Source organism: Perca flavescens, chromosome 15 (genome assembly GCF_004354835.1).
Source record: "Perca flavescens isolate YP-PL-M2 chromosome 15, PFLA_1.0, whole genome shotgun sequence".
NCBI lineage: Eukaryota > Metazoa > Chordata > Actinopteri > Perciformes > Percidae > Perca > Perca flavescens.
The window spans coordinates 34,668,792-34,686,239 of NC_041345.1; the positions used below are offsets into that span (position 1 = coordinate 34,668,792).

At 43.7% G+C, this 17,448-nt stretch overlaps 1 protein-coding gene across 1 annotated transcript; it reads left to right on the plus strand.

The window, feature by feature from the left end:
• The first annotated feature begins 894 nt into the window (after positions 1–894).
• On the plus strand, positions 895–17,098 carry maptb (microtubule-associated protein tau b). Its single transcript, XM_028600509.1, has 10 exons — positions 895–1,001; positions 2,972–3,426; positions 3,734–3,774; positions 4,147–4,204; positions 9,171–9,250; positions 9,430–9,573; positions 9,960–10,041; positions 11,208–11,317; positions 13,821–13,982; positions 14,622–17,098. Exons 1-10 carry the CDS (start codon positions 895–897, stop codon positions 14,652–14,654), a joined length of 1,272 nt encoding a protein of 423 aa, XP_028456310.1. The 3' UTR covers positions 14,655–17,098.
• The last annotated feature ends 350 nt before the right edge of the window (positions 17,099–17,448 follow it).

The following is a 17,448-nucleotide window of genomic DNA, read 5'->3' on the forward strand; positions in this document are numbered from 1 at the left end:
CAGTTCCCATTTTTGCAAACCATACATAATTACAAAGAAAAATATTAGTGAAAATGTGCTTCAGGTGTTTGGATCGGTCAGGAGCACTTCACAGTACAGTCCTCAAAAAGTCCCAGCATGCTTTGTGGCTTGTTGTGATTTACACAACATTTCCAATCCATGAATCATGGATGTGTTGATGACATAAATGAGGAAATATTAGAGGACTTAAGGAGACTCCGGCAGGATCTGGTCTGGGAGTAATGCGCGATGTGCTCCTGATGGAGCAGGTGGACGGAGATGGAGTGGGGGGAGGAGGAAGGGGCACAACAGGAGCAGGTGGTGCGTTTGGAGGCCCATGCTCCATGGCTGCAGCAATCCTCTCCAGACTTGAGGAGATGAGCCCGAGAGGCTGCAGCAACATCGGCACCCGGTCAAGACGGCATTTATTACTTTGCCGCATCCTGGACAGCTCCCGCTGGCGTGCGCCAGGCAAATCCACCGTTATAATAGCAATCACCATGGAACAAGCACGCCTGCTCTTAAAGGGAATGTGAGATGACGCTCTGATTGGTTTATTGCACGTTACGCCCAAACCACACCTAGCTACTTCAGACCAACCCATTTTAAATTTGCGTCAGGCGCAAGAGTCATTTATCCCGCCGGTATAATAGCAACAGCGCTCAAGATCAGCCCACAAAGCTACTTGCGTTTTGCGTTTCATACTTGCGTTTCAGATTGTTAAAATAGGGCCCATAGAGTCCAGAAAGCCTTTAGGAATCTGTCAGGATGTCTTCTTTTTCTTTCTCTTTTCCTCTCCCTCTCTTCTCTTTCATCTTCATTTCCTGAAAGTTTTATATTAAAAAGACGTGTCTGTGTGTGTGTGTGTGTGTGTGTGTGTGTCCTCGGGTTACCATGGCAACAGCAGCCTCGTCTCCCAGCATGCATCAGCAGCAGAGGGCGGCGGCAGTGGATGAGCAGCAGCAGCAGCAGAGAGGAGCAGAGAGGAAAAGAGACAGAAGGTGAGACACTGAGCCGCCTGTCTGTCTGCCTGCCTGTATGTCTGCCTGTCTTCCTGTCTGTCTGTCTGTCTGCCTGTCTGCCTGTCTGCCTGTCTGCCTGTCTGCCTGTCTCTATGTCTGTCTCTCTCCTGTTTGTCTGTCTGTCTGTGTGTGTGTGTGTCTGTCTGTCTGTGTCTGTCTGTGTGTCTGTCTGCCTGTCTGTGTGTCCGTCTGTCTTTTCTGTATTGTATCTGTAGAGTATTTCTATCACTCTGCCTGCCTCCACCTCTCTGTCTGAGCTCCACGTGTCTCTGCTGCCCCTCTCCTCTGTCTGAGGGATGGAGGCGGCAGGAGGGGCACACACTGTTACTGTGTTACTCCGCTCTGCCACCGCCTGATACCCTGATACCCTGATACCCTGATACCCTGATAGCCTGTTAGCCTGTTAGCCTGCAGGCTAATGTAGCTTCAGATCAAAGTGTCAGAGCAGAGCTGGTGGTTGACAGCATGAGTCAGCAGACTGAAACAGAAAGTGACTTTATTGTTTCTTGCTGCATCATCATCATGGAGGATCTACTCTCTACTGAGCATGCTCACTGACTCCTCTTGTTCTCTCTCTCTCTCTCCTCTTCCTCTCTCTCTCTCTCCTCTTCCTCTTCTCTCTCTGTCTCCTTCCTCTCTCTTTCTCTCTCCTCTTCCTCTCTCTCTCTTTCCTCTTCCTCTCTGCAGGATGATGGATGGACAATTGGCCCCCCCTCGAAGGAGAGCAGTGCATGCTGGGAGGTAGGAACATATTATATAAATAAGGAAGTTGCAGCTGTAGTTCTCTGAGTCTCCACTTCACAGACACACCCACACGGTCTGCCTCACACTGTATGAATATGTCTGTCCCTTGGGGTCCCTAAACTGTCTCAGAGTCTCTGAGTCCACTGTATGAATATGTCTGTCCCTTGTGGTCCCTAAACTGTCTCAGAGTCTCTGAGTCCACTGTATGAATATGTCTGTCCCTTGTGGTCCCTAAACTGTCTCAGAGTCTCTGAGTCCACTGTATGAATATGTATGTCCTGTGTGGTCCCTAAACTGTCTCAGAGTCTCTGAGTCCACTGTATGAATATGTCTGTCCCTTGTGGTCCCTAAACTGTCTCAGAGTCTCTGAGTCCACTGTATGAATATGTATGTCCTGTGTGGTCCCTAAACTGTATCAGAGTCTCTGAGTCCACTGTATGAATATGTCTGTCCCTTGTGGTCCCTAAACTGTCTCAGAGTCTCTGAGTCCACTGTATGAATATGTCTGTCCCTTGTGGTCCCTAAACTGTCTCAGAGTCTCTGAGTCCACTGTATGAATATGTCTGTCCTGTGTGGTCCCTAAACTGTATCAGAGTCTCTGAGTCCACTGTATGAATATGTCTGTCCCTTGTGGTCCCTAAACTGTATCAGAGTCTCTGAGTCCACTGTATGAATATGTCTATCCCTTGTGGTCCCTAAACTGTCTCAGAGTCTCTGAGTCCACTGTATGAATATGTCTGTCCCTTGTGGTCCCTAAACTGTCTCAGAGTCTCTGAGTCCACTGTATGAATATGTCTGTCCTGTGTGGTCCCTAAACTGTCTCAGAGTCTCTGAGTCCACTGTATGAATATGTATGTCCTGTGTGGTCCCTAAACTGTATCAGAGTCTCTGAGTCCACTGTATGAATATGTCTGTCCTGTGTGGTCCCTAAACTGTCTCAGAGTCTCTGAGTCCACTGTATGAATATGTATGTCCTGTGTGGTCCCTAAACTGTATCAGAGTCTCTGAGTCCACTGTATGAATATGTATGTCCTGTGTGGTCCCTAAACTGTCTCAGAGTCTCTGAGTCCACTGTATGAATATGTCTGTCCCTTGTGGTCCCTAAACTGTCTCAGAGTCTCTGAGTCCACTGTATGAATATGTCTGTCCCGTGCAGTCCCTAAACTGTCTCAGAGTCTCTCAATCATCATCCAATCATGTGTCAGTGTTGAGTTTGTTTTGTTCTCTGTGTTTGTCTGCACACCTCCCCTCACCCCAGTCAGTTTTCTGGATAAACTCCCAGATGGAGGCGTAGTGTCGGAGGAGAGAGGGGAAGGTAGAGGAGAAGAACAGGAAGAGGAGGTGACGGAGGAGAAAGTAGTGAAGGAAGAGGAGGATCAGCTGCCAGGAGGAGATGGAGAGATGGAGGAGGAGAAGAGGGTTAGTTCCCCAGTCTCACCTCCTGATGAAGAGGAGCAAAAGGAAACAGCTGAAGAACGCCACAAAGGCACTGAAGAAAACGTCGGTCAAAGCTCCAGAGGCGTTGCTCTCTGTGGGTTACTTCCCTCTGGAGACGGGGACGTCCCTGCTGCTACCCTCTCTTCCTCTGCAGAACCAAGCACTCCTCCGGCTACACCGGCTGCCCAGGCTGGAAAAACAAGCGCTCCTCCTCTGCAGAAAGGTCGGTCGTCCTGCTGCCGCTCCCGCTTTCTTTTACTCCCCCCTTTTCTCCCCCGCTGCTCCTCTTTAGTTTACGCCTCCTCCCTCTTCTGTGTCATCTGTCAGGAGGTTTCAGGGGCTTAAAGGAACATTTCACAAATTTTCCTCTCTCGTAGTGAAGGTGACACAGACTGGACACTTCTTGTTTGGTTGTCATGGAAACACTTCTCCCTGACCATTGACCTCGGCTTCTGTCTGCATCACTTCATCCATAACATAATATAACATGCCATTACAATCTAATATCAGGTCATGTTTGTTTATTCCAGAGAAAGCAGCTGTGAAAGAAACTGCAGAAGAACCTCTGAAGGTAACATTGTTTTAATTAATGTCTGTGTCTCATTAAATCATTACATATTAGTGACTACAAGGAAAACAAACGTGCACCTTTCAGGGTGTAGCGTGATTACAGTTTGGTGTCTTTTTTTGGTTTGGTGTACAACTTCAATCGCCAAGATTTATTATGTGGGCCAGATCAAAGTCTGCAAGGGGCCGGATTTGGCCCGCAAGCCTTGAGTTTGACACATAAACTTTGGTTGCCACGTAGATTATATTCTGCAATAATCTAAAATCCTTCTGTGGAGGAACCAGTGCGATACTAACTTCAGGGTCGCCTGCAGAAACATGTCATCTGCAGCGCTCTGTATCCCTCTATATTGATAAAGATGTCTTTGTGTTCCAGGCCTCCAAGTCAGCAGGGGGCGCCAGAGCAGCCAAGATGATCTCGGCCAAGAGTACAGGTACAGCCTAGAGTACAGGTACAATGCTACTAATCTCAGCCTAGAGTACAGGTACACCACTACTAATCTCAGTCTAGAGTACAGGTACAGTCTAGAGTACAGGTACACCACTACTAATCTCAGTCTAGAGTACAGGTACAGTCTAGAGTACAGGTACACCACTACTAATCTCAGTCTAGAGTACAGGTACACCACTACTAATCTCAGTCTAGAGTACAGGTACAGTCTAGAGTACAGGTATACCACTACTAATCTCAGTCTAGAGTACAGGTACACCACTACTAATCTCAGTCTAGAGTACAGGTACACCACTACTAATCTCAGTCTAGAGTACAGGTACAGTCTAGAGTACAGGTCCAACACTACTAATCTCAGTCTAGAGTACAGTTCCAATACTACTAATCTCAGTCTAGATTACAGGTCCAACACTACTAATCTCAGTCTAAAGTACAGGTACAGTCCAGAGTACAGGTACACCACTACTAATCTCAGTCTAGAGTACAGGTCCAACACTACTAATCTCAGTCTAGAGTACAGGTCCAACACTACTAATCTCATTGTAGAGTACAGGTACAGTCTAGAGTACAGGTACACCACTACTAATCTCAGTCTAGAGTACAGGTCCAACACTACTAATCTCAGTCTAGAGTACAGGTCCAACACTACTAATCTCAGTCTAGAGTACAGGTCCTACACTACTAATCTCATTCTAGAGTACAGGTACAGTCTAGAGTACAGGTACACCACTACTAATCTCAGTCTAGAGAACAGGTCCAACACTACTAATCTCATTCTAGAGTACAGGTACAGTCTAGATTACAGGTCCAACACTACTAATATCAGTCTAGAGTACAGGTCCAACACTACTACTCTCAGTCTACAGTACAGGTCCAACACTGCTGATCTCAGTCTAGAGTACAGGTACACCACTACTAATCTCAGTCTAGAGTACAGGTACAGTCTAGAGTACAGGTACACCACTACTAATCTCAGTCTAGAGTACAGGTCCAACACTACTAATCTCAGTCTAGAGTACAGGTACAGTCTAGAGTACAGGTACACCACTACTAATCTCAGTCTAAAGTACAGGTACAGTCTAGAGTACAGGTACACCTCTACTAATCTCAGTCTAGAGTACAGGTCCAACACTACTAATCTCAGTCTAGAGTACAGGTACACCACTACTAATCTCAGTCTAGAGTACAGGTACAGTCTAGAGTACAGGTCCAACACTACTAATCTCAGTCTAGAGTACAGGTCCAACACTACTAATCTCAGTCTAGAGTACAGGTACAGTCTAGAGTACAGGTGCAGTCTAGACTACAGGTCCAACACTAATAATCTCAGTCTAGAGTACAGGTCCAACACTACTAATGTCAGTCTAGAGTACAGGTCCAACACTACTAATCTCAGTCTAGATTACAGGTACAGTCTAGAGTACAGGTGCAGTCTAGACTACAGGTCCAACACTAATAATCTCAGTCTAGAGTACAGGTACACCACTACTAATCTCAGTCTAGAGTACAGGTCCAACACTACTAATCTCAGTCTAGAGTACAGGTACAGTCTAGAGTACAGGTACACCACTACTAATCTCAGTCTAGATTACAGGTACAGTCTAGAGTACAGGTGCAGTCTAGACTACAGGTCCAACACTAATAATCTCAGTCTAGAGTACAGGTCCAACACTACTAATCTCAGTCTAGAGTACAGGTCCAACACTACTAATCTCAGTCTAGAGTACAGGTACACCACTACTAATCTCAGTCTAGAGTACAGATACACCACTACTGATCTCAGTCTAGAGTACAGGTACAGTCTAGAGTACAGGTACACCACTACTAATTTCAGTCTAGAGTACAGGTCCAACACTACTAATCTCAGTCTAGAGTACAGGTCCAACACTACTAATCTCAGTCTAGAGTACAGGTCCAACACTACTAATCTCATTCTAGAGTACAGGTACAGTCTAGAGTACAGGTACACCACTACTAATCTCAGTCTAGAGTACAGGTACAGTCTAGAGTACAGGTACACCACTACTAATCTCAGTCTAGAGAACAGGTCCAACACTACTAATCTCAGTCTAGAGTACAGGTACACCACTACTAATCTCAGTCTAAAGTACAGGTACACCACTACTAATCTCAGTCTAGATTACAGGTCCAACACTACTAATATCAGTCTAGAGTACAGGTCCAACACTACTACTCTCAGTCTACAGTACAGGTCCAACACTGCTGATCTCAGTCTAGAGTACAGGTACACCACTACTAATCTCAGTCTAGAGTACAGGTACAGTCTAGAGTACAGGTACACCACTACTAATCTCAGTCTAGAGTACAGGTCCAACACTACTAATCTCAGTCTAGAGTACAGGTACAGTCTAGAGTACAGGTACACCACTACTAATCTCAGTCTAAAGTACAGGTACAGTCTAGAGTACAGGTACACCTCTACTAATCTCAGTCTAGAGTACAGGTCCAACACTACTAATCTCAGTCTAGAGTACAGGTACACCACTACTAATCTCAGTCTAGAGTACAGGTACAGTCTAGAGTACAGGTACACCACTACTAATCTCAGTCCAAAGTACAGGTACAGTCTAGAGTACAGGTAATCCACTACTAATCTCAGTCTAGAGTACAGGTCCAACACTACTAATCTCAGTCTAGAGTACAGGTACACCACTACTAATCTCAGTCTAGATTACAGGTACAGTCTAGAGTACAGGTGCAGTCTAGACTACAGGTCCAACACTAATAATCTCAGTCTATAGTACAGGTCCAACACTACTAATCTCAGTCTAGAGTACAGGTCCAACACTACTAATCTCAGTCTAGATTACAGGTACAGTCTAGAGTACAGGTGCAGTCTAGACTACAGGTCCAACACTAATAATCTCAGTCTAGAGTACAGGTACACCACTACTAATCTCAGTCTAGAGTACAGGTCCAACACTACTAATCTCAGTCTAGAGTACAGGTACAGTCTAGAGTACAGGTACACCACTACTTATCTCAGTCTAAAGTACAGGTACAGTCTAGAGTACAGGTACACCACTACTAATCTCAGTCTAGAGTACAGGTACACCACTACTAATCTGAGTCTAGAGTACAGGTCCAACACTACTAATCTCAGTCTAGAGTACAGGTCCAACACTACTAATCTCAGTCTAGAGTACAGGTACACCACTACTAATCTCAGTCTAGAGTACAGATACACCACTACTGATCTCAGTCTAGAGTACAGGTACAGTCTAGAGTACAGGTACACCACTACTAATTTCAGTCTAGAGTACAGGTCCAACACTACTAATCTCAGTCTAGAGTACAGGTACAGTCTAGACTACAGGTCCAACACTACTAGTCTCAGTCTAGAGTACAGGTACACCACTAATAATCTCAGTCTAGAGTACAGGTACAGCTAGAGTACAGGTACACCACTACTAATCTCACTACTAATCTCAGTCTAAAGTACAGGTACACCACTACTAATCTCAGTCTAGAGTACAGGTACACCACTACTAATTTAAGTCTAGAGTACAGGTCCAACACTACTAATATCAGTCTAAAGTACAGGTCCAACACTACTAACCTCAGTCTAGAGTACAGGTACACCACTACCAATCTCAGTCTAGAGTACAGATACACCACTACTAATCTCCGTCTAGAGTACAGGTACACCACTACTAATCTCAGTCTAGAGTACAGGTACACCACTACTAATCTCAGTCTAAAGTACAGGTACAGTCTAGAGTACAGGTACACCACTACTAATCTCAGTCTAGAGTACAGGTCCAACACTACTAATCTCAGTCTAGAGTACAGGTACACCACTACTAATCTCAGTCTAGAGTACAGATACACCACTACTAATCTCAGTCTAAAGTACAGGTCCAACACTACTAATCTCAGTCTAGAGTACAGGTACACCACTACTAATCTCAGTCTAGAGTACAGGTACACCACTACTAATCTGAGTCTAGAGTGCAGGTACACAACTACTAATCTCAGTCTAGAGTACAGGTCCAATACTACTAATCTCAGTCTAGATTACAGGTCCAACACTACTAACCTCAGTCTAGAGTACAGGTACACCACTACCAATCTCAGTCTAGAGTACAGATACACCACTACTAATCTCCGTCTAGAGTACAGGTACACCACTACTAATCTCAGTCTAGAGTACAGGTACACCATTACTAATCTCAGTCTAAAGTACAGGTACAGTCTAGAGTACAGGTACACCACTACTAATCTCAGTCTAGAGTACAGGTACACCACTACTAATCTGAGTCTAGAGTGCAGGTACACAACTACTAATCTCAGTCTAGAGTACAGGTCCAATACAACTAATCTCAGTCTAGATTACAGGTCCAACACTACTAACCTCAGTCTAGAGTACAGGTACACCACTACCAATCTCAGTCTAGAGTACAGATACACCATTACTAATCTCCGTCTAGAGTACAGGTACACCACTACTAATCTCAGTCTAGAGTACAGGTACACCACTACTAATCTCATTCTAAAGTACAGGTACAGTCTAGAGTACAGGTACACCACTACTAATCTCAGTCTAGAGTACAGGTACAGTCTAGAGTACAGGTACACCACTACTAATCTCAGTCTAGAGTACAGGTCCAACACTACTAATCTCAGTCTAGAGTACAGGTACAGTCTAGAGTTCAGGTACACCACTACTAATCCCAGTCTAGAGTACAGGTCCAACACTACTAATCTCAGTCTAGAGTACAGGTACACCACTACTAATCTAAGTCTAGAGTACAGATACACCACTACTAATCTCAGTCTAGAGTACAGGTACAGTCTAGTGTACAGGTACACCACTACTAATCTCAGTCTAGAGTACAGGTACAGTCTAGAGTACAGGTACACCTCTACTAATCTAAGACCCAGTTAACCTGTCTGTCTCTCCACCTGTATTTCTGTCCATCCGTCAGAGTCAGTGGACGGAGCCAACAGTCCAGGAAGTCGTTCTCCGGCCAGTCGATCCTCCACTCCAAACAGAGACGTCAAGAAGGTCTTTCTGTCTGCCTGCCTCTCTGTCTGTGTGTCTGTCAGTCTGTCTACTTGCCTGCCTGCCTGCCTGTCTCTCTGGTCTACAGACTTTGTGAAACTTTTACAAAAATTAAAACGTATACAGAGATTAATAAATGATCTGGTTGACAGAAGTAAAACTGGTTGGGATTGGTCCTGCAGGTGGCGGTGGTCCGGACCCCCCCCAGGTCTCCCGGCGCTTCCCGCGGACGGACCCCCCCCTCCCACCCCATGCCTGACCTCAGCAACGTCAGGTCAAAGGTTGGATCCACAGAGAACCTCAAACACACACCTGGAGGGGGCAAGGTAACATACACAGACACACTCAGACACACACACACAAATACACAGCGAACAGACACACACAGACACAAACATACACACACACACACACACACACACACACACACACACACACACACACAGACACAAACACACACACACACACACACACACACACACACACACACACACACACACACATACACACAGACACGACACACACACACACACACACACACACACACACACACACACACACACACACACACACACACACACACACACACACACACAGACAAACACACAGACACACACAAACAGACAGCATTCACAGGGAACATTTCTGCAGCTTCAATGTTCTCTAATATGTCAGAAAATGGTGAAAAATGTGTTTGTGTCTCTCTCTGTAGGTTCAGATTGTTAATAAGAAGATGAATCTGACCAGCGTGGCATCAAAGTGTGGCTCCAAAGACAACATTAAACACAAACCAGGTAACACTCACACACACACAGGCACTCACACACACACACAGAGACAGACACATACACACACACACACACACACACACACACACACACACACACACACACACACACACACACACACACACACACACACACACACACACACACACAAACAAACACACTCACAGTTCTTCTACAGTATTGTAAAGTAAGTTTTTATATTGTGTGGCTGGGTATAGTTTATATATCTTAAATAAAGTATATACAGTATATTATACATATGTTGTGTGTGTACTATAGATTCTAGTGTTGACTGGTGTGGCAGTTCGCTGAGGCATCGCGTCACTCGCTTTGGCCGAGCCAACCCCTTTTATTGCCTTCCCCTCAGAAAACCCCCGGCCCTACTAGTGCCCTCTTTAGGCGTACGGACAAACGCCAGTTGCCCGTCAGCGGGGCGGATGTTTTGACCTATAAATCTTTCCCCAGCAACAAAAGGCGTCCAGGCAAAATAAGAGAGAAGAGCACTTTTTGGCCTCTGTTTAACAGAGGTATTTGAAGCCGCTTCTCGTATTTTTTCTTTTTTTTCTTTTCCTCCCTTACGCTCAGCGAGCGCAAGGGAACCCCTCTACAGCTGAGAGAGTAAAGCCACCCAATGCCACGTAAAGCGCTCGGGTAAAAGAGCCCGAAGGGAGCCCTTTACTCAGCAAAAACACTCATATTTATACAAGAAAAACATTTTAAGATGCACAAACACACAGCTGCATGCACCCGTCAAGGCCGCAGCTTCTGCCTGTGCTCTTCTTATCTGTCCAGGTGCTTTCCTACACTCTTCACAGTTTCTCAATAAAAGCTCTTTCTGTCATAAAATGCAAAAACAGTATCAGTATAAGCAAAAAACAGATTAATGTATAAGCAAAAACAGATTAATATGTAAGTAAGATATATATGTTATTTTTTTTTTGGGGGTTTCAACACACACACTGTAAGCAATGATATAGTTTGCTTTTCAAAACACATCTATCTAAGTGATTACATAGTTATCCTGTTAATACTGACAACGCTATATATGTTGTAAAGCATGGAATAATGGAATGATTCTGCTATTTCTTTGTTTTGGGGTTTTCAACCGGCCTTGCGGACAACACTAGTCTGATATAATAATCATAAGTTTCACATGTGTTTCTGTGTGTCAGGTGGAGGGAAGGTGGAGATTAAATCAGAGAAGGTGGATTTTAAAACCGTTCAATCTAAAGTTGGTTCTCTGGAGAACGTCACCCATGTGCCGGGAGGAGGGAAAAAGAAGGTATATACCAGAACATGCTAACAACATGCTAACTCCACACTAACATCATGCTAACACATAAATACAGGAAATAATCATCCAGATATAATATGTAACAGTTCTAAGGTTAGGAAACACTTTGCAGAAGACATTAGGGCTGTTGGAACAAACACTGAAAGTTTAATATAATTTGAATAGTAAAAAAATCAATACTATTTGAAATGCTGAAATTAGTATTTGATTGTGACTCTTTTATAAATCTGTTGGCTAACGTTAGCTAATCTCCCTCTTCTTGCCTTGGCCTACCATGTGTCACTCATGTCACGTCTTATGAACAATAACTTCATAAGAAATATGAATAAAAAACACAAGGCATTGTGAGGTCTAAGCTAATGTTACATACCGAGTAACGTTAGTACAACATCACGGATCTATGGTTACATACCGAGTCAAAATGTCACTTGATTTAAAAAAAGAAGTTACTTCTTAAAAAATAAAACATGTCACGTCTTATGAACAATAACTTCATAAGAAATATGAATAAAAAACACAAGGCATTGTGAGGTCTAAGCTAATGTTACATACCGAGTAACGTTAGTACAACATCACGGATCTATGGTTACATACCGAGTCAAAATGTCACTTGATTTAAAAAAAGAAGTTACTTCTTAAAAAATAAAACATTAAACAACATTCATTTCAACAAATGCCATGAAAGATTTATTTCCTCTGCAGTAACCACTCTGAACAACGACCCTGTACAGCGTTAATGAGTCTCTCTGTCGGTCTGTCTCTACATTACTATAACACCTTACATCTACGTGTTAAGCCCAGTTCAGACCAAAGGTTCAAGACGAGACAAAACTGTTTTAGAATGTCATAGAGAAAGATTTCAGCAGTGTGAACCAGCCCGTCTCAGCTCGACTAAAAGCAGCTGATGGTGTCGCTGCGACTCAGCTGGTGGAGTCTCCAGAGGCTGGTTTTAGAACATAAGAGACGTCTCCTGTTTCAACAGCTGATAGAGAAGTCAGCTGGTGGAGTCTCCAGAGGCTGGTTTTAGAACGTAAGAGACGTCTCCTGTTTCAACAGCCAATAGAGAAGTCAGCCGATCGATTCTCCAGAGGCTGGTTTTAGAACGTAAGCGGTGCCTCCTGTTTCAACAGTCAATTGAGAAGTCAGCTGGTTGAGTCTCCAGAGGCTAGTTTTAGAACGTAAGAGAGTCTCCTGTTTCAACAGCCAATAGAGAAGTCAGATGGTCGAGTCTCCAGAGGCTGGTTTTAGAATGTCAGAGACGTCTCCTGTTTCAACAGCCAATAGAGAAGTTAGCTGGTGGAGTCTCCAGTGGCTGGTTTTAGAATGTAAGAGACGTCTCCTCTTTCAACAGCCAATAGAGGTGTCAGCTGGTTGAGTCTCCAGAGGCTGGTTTTAGAATGTAAGAGATGTCTCCTGTTTCAACAGCCAGTAGAGAAGTCAGCTGGTTGAGTCTCCAGAGGCTGGTTTTAGAATGTAAGAGATGTCTCCTGTTTCAACAGCCAGTAGAGAAGTCAGCTGGTTGAGTCTCCAGAGGCTGGTTTTAGAACGTAAGAGACGTCTCCCGTTTCAACAGCCAGTAGAGAAGTCAGCTGGTGGAGTCTCCAGAGGCTGGTTTTAGAATGTAAGAGACGTCTCCTGTTTCAACAGCCAATAGAGAAGTTACTGTAGCTGGTGGAGTCTCCAGTGGCTGGTTTTAGAATGTAAGAGACGTCTCCTCTTTCAACAGCCAATAGAGGTGTCAGCTGGTTGAGTCTCCAGAGGCTGGTTTTAGAATGTAAGAGATGTCTCCTGTTTCAACAGCCAGTAGAGAAGTCAGCTGGTTGAGTCTCCAGAGGCTGGTTTTAGAATGTAAGAGACGTCTCCTGTTTCAACAGCCAATAGAGAAGTCAGATGGTAAAGTCAGCTATAAACTATAGAAATAAAATTATCTGTAATCTATTTTATTTCTGTTACAAACAGCTTGTTGAAGAGGCAGAGTTTTAGACGGAGGCTCAATGACCGTCAGAAAGCACTTGAGCATTATATTGTGGGCAGAGATAGAGAGTGACTGAAGAGAGGGAGCGCACAGCGGCATTAGAACAAAGCCATGAATCAGAGAAATAAATGTGTTTTCGCCAATTCGTCACTAGAAATGTAACTCTAGCAAGCATCTTAGTATAACTAACGTTGTCCTCCTTCATATTTAGACAAAACAAATGATATATTTAGCCACAAAAAGCCTGGAAATCAGAAGTTAGAACGGAACTACAAAGAGTTGTTGTTATGGAGATGATACACCGTCTTGTGTCGACTCATTGGTGTGAATTGGCAGGTTTCAGAATGCTGCAGACCGACTCGTTGCAAGAAGTTCCAAGTTTCAACTCGTCTTTGGTTTGAACTAACCCTTTTATATATATATATTTATATATGTAGTATATTATGCAGTTGTGTATAAATGCTACATGTTACCAATAACATAGTTTAATAAGTTACATTGTGTTTGTGTTGACAGATTGAGAGTCAGAAACTGAGCTTCAGAGAGAGCGCCAAAGCTCGGACGGACCACGGGGCTGACATCATCGTCCAGCCTGACTCCGCCCCCTCCAGCGACACCTTCTCCCCCGGAGGCCTAAACGCAGCTGAAGCCCCACCCTTTGACACGCTGGCTGACCAGGTGAGGCATTAGGCTCGTTCAAGATGAGCCAGGTCTGCGCAGAATCAATCACCGGCAATCGCCGCCAAATGCATGCCGGTTAGATTTGTGTCCGACTTGATATCATCATGCATGTGTGTATGTTTTTACGCTTTTTTCAACGCTCTCGTCTATTATTTTGCCGCTTTCTGCGCTTGGACTTTTTTTACGCTTTTGATGCATTTTTTTACGCTTAATTTTTCTATCCATGAATGCATATTTACGTACATACCACATAGAGATAAGAAGGGGCTAAGATAGACTAGTGTAGTGTGTGCCAGCCAAGGTTATAATCGTTAACGAAAACGAACTGTGCAACTATAATAACCTTGATGCCGGCGAGGTGACGTATTTTGTGTGAGAAGAGAGATGTAGTTTCACACTAAATTAAGAGGTACTACGACAAACTGAGATTTTCTTCACTTGATGAATTATCTTTTAAACTGACAAACATCAGATATGTAAATCATGGCTCAATTCAAACAGGATCTAAACATTATTTGACTTCCCCTCTTTATAGTCAAACCTTCATATTTTAAAGATTTTGTTCCTTCGGTGTCTTAGACGCCGGTGCTCAGGAACATAGGGGTCCTTTAATGAACCGCCTCTTCTTCCTGTTAGGTGTCCACCTCCCTTGCCAAACAAGGCCTGTGATTGGACCGCCCCGAGCCTGCAGAGCCCCCTCCCATTACCAAGGAAACTGCCTGATGGAAGAAAGAAAAAAGATAATTTTGTCTTTTTCCTCATGACCTTCATCTGACATCACACGCACGATTGGAGAGATTTTATTAAGTTACAGTCAGCCAATCACAGCGCAGCGCGTCTACAGCCAATCACAGCGCAGCGCGTCCACAGCCAATCACAGTGCAGACACGTCCCTTCTGATTGGATAACATCTCTGACACGCCCACCAAACCAGAGAGGGCTGCATCATATTGGAAAAAACTGACATTGCAATGATTGTTCTGCTTTTCGTTGGGGAGTTCATAGAATACTATCAATCCAGGCTAATGTCAATGACATTAATAATTTATACATGTTGCCTGCATGTGACGCACTAGCAACAAACTCTGTGTATGTAAGAACACTTAAGTCAGTGTGAATACGTTATATCAGACACAGACTTCTGGTGTAGATTAGAGTTACGTTTCCAGCGTTGTGGCTCTGAACCGTAACCGTTGGGACAAACCCCTTCATTCTTAAGGCTGACTATATGAGCTTTAGCCTGGCTGGTTGCAGCTTTCTGGCAACTCTGTGATGAAACATGGCCAGTCAGTGTCGTAATAACGTTGCATTAATCAGGTGATTTAGTTTGTCTTTGCAGTGAACATAAACATGGACAACTGTAGGTTCACTACCCATGGAGAAGCATGTGCTTCACTGTGTTACGGTACTTTTCTACACACAGAGAGCCTCACTTCCCATAACAAACCTTGTCGGACTAACGTTACGTCACATCCACATGTTTCCATGGCCACATGTCTTAAAGAGGATGGGTCGGCTGCTAACAATGATGTAAAAGGAGAACGGTGAAGGTTTACTCTTCTACCAAGCAGCGTAAAAGTTGTAGTGTTAACATCTCACGTCCTGCAATGTGACTATCACACATCGCGATGTAGAATTTTTTGTGCAGCCCTAAACCTAAACATCGTGCAACCCTAACCCTAAACTAAACATCGTGCAACCCTAACCCTAAACGAAACATAGGTTTGACTGAGGCCTAGGACCTCTTAAAACTACCAAGATTCAAATTTGAGATAAAAGATTAACAAGGTCCTTTATGTCAGGGGAGAGCAGTTAACACCAGTGGTATTTAAAACAGTGAGTACAACCAGTTAGAGGGATAACAGGTTTATTTAAAAAGGAATAAAACAACTAAGAGTTCCTCCTTAAAAGAAATTAAAAGCAAGAAAGCACAACCAACTAAAATCAAGCTAAAATAATGCAGCAGAACAGGAGTGGGAGGTTAAGATGACAGTCCACGGTCTCCGCTAGTGACCACCTTCTTCTCGCCTGGCTCCTCTCCTTGGGCAAAGTCTGCAGAGGAGAACTCTGGGCCAGTCAAACGTCCTTTAAACTACCACAGCTTTATACACTACACACTACAACAAACACCGGTCTTAAAAGAGACTTATGCGGCAGGGAGAAGTTTCACCTTCTCCCACTGTAGCCGCTAGCGGTCGGTGTTTGCGTTTTCCTCGGTGTATTCTCAGGCCTCCTCCAGACCGGGGACAATGTTGTTCTCACTGGAATCCCGGTCTGTCTGTCTCTCTGTCTGCTCCGTTCTGCCCTTTTTATATCTAAAAACAGTCAATCCATTCTCTGGTCCCCAGGTGCAAGTCCTTAATCATAATTAGGTTACATGTCTGATGGCGGAAGTAAAACCAACGTTTAAAAACCCACACACAACATTTCAAAATAAAAGCATGAAATAACAGAAGATAAAAACACAGCAAATACTAAAGTAAATCCAAATCCAAAGTAAAAGCATGCTTAAATAAAATCAACTTCCGCCCCGTGACACTAACCCTAAACTAAACATTGTGCATCTCTAACTCTAGCTCAGAGTTTGCTGCTCATCGTTCAGAGGAAAAGTTCAAATGACATTAGAAGAAGAAACACTGAGACAGTCCTCTGTTTTCTCCAGAGTCACATTATCAGTTCCATCTCTCTGTTTCCAGTACAGATACTGCTAGCTTAGCCTAGCTTAGCTCAAATACTGGAAACAGAAGGAAACTGCTAGCCTAACCCCACTGAAAGAGAAAATAGACACACCTGAAGTAGTAGTTTCCCTTTGCTTCCAGTCTTTGTGCTAAGCTAGGCTAAACACATCCTGGGCCTTTCTCCAACCTTAACCCAGGCTAGTTAGCAGTTACTGCTAACTAGCCTGGGTTAGCCTTTTAGCTTCCTGATTAGCCTTTTAGCTTCATAAAATTTCTCCAATCACAGACACTATCTCTCTCTCTCTGAGCCAATCATCTTCTTTTGTTCCATGTGGTGCCCCCCCATCATTACCTAATACCCAGAATGCAGTCTGATACCATGCTGTGTCTCTGTTTGCTGTCGGCAGTTAAAGTGCTTTTTCCCAATAAAGTTTCTCTTGGATCTGATGTGTTATGAACCTGTTCATCATCAGAAATAAACCCAAAGATGGAATAAAAACGTTGTGACTCAGACGATGACCCTTCATGTTTTCATCACAAATATTCATACCAAAAATGTATCCTGTTTGTAGTTTTTAAATCTGATTTACAACTGTCTGTGATCTTATCAACAGCAGTTATTATTAGGGCCCGAAAACATTCAGTGCAAGGTACGTGCGAGGAACCTATTGTTTTTGTAGAGATTATTATATTTATATTTATATTTTGAAATTGAAGGAAGTCTTTTTTTCCTGCAAATAATTGTCTTTTTGAGGGACTCAACATAATCAAAAACTCACCAAATT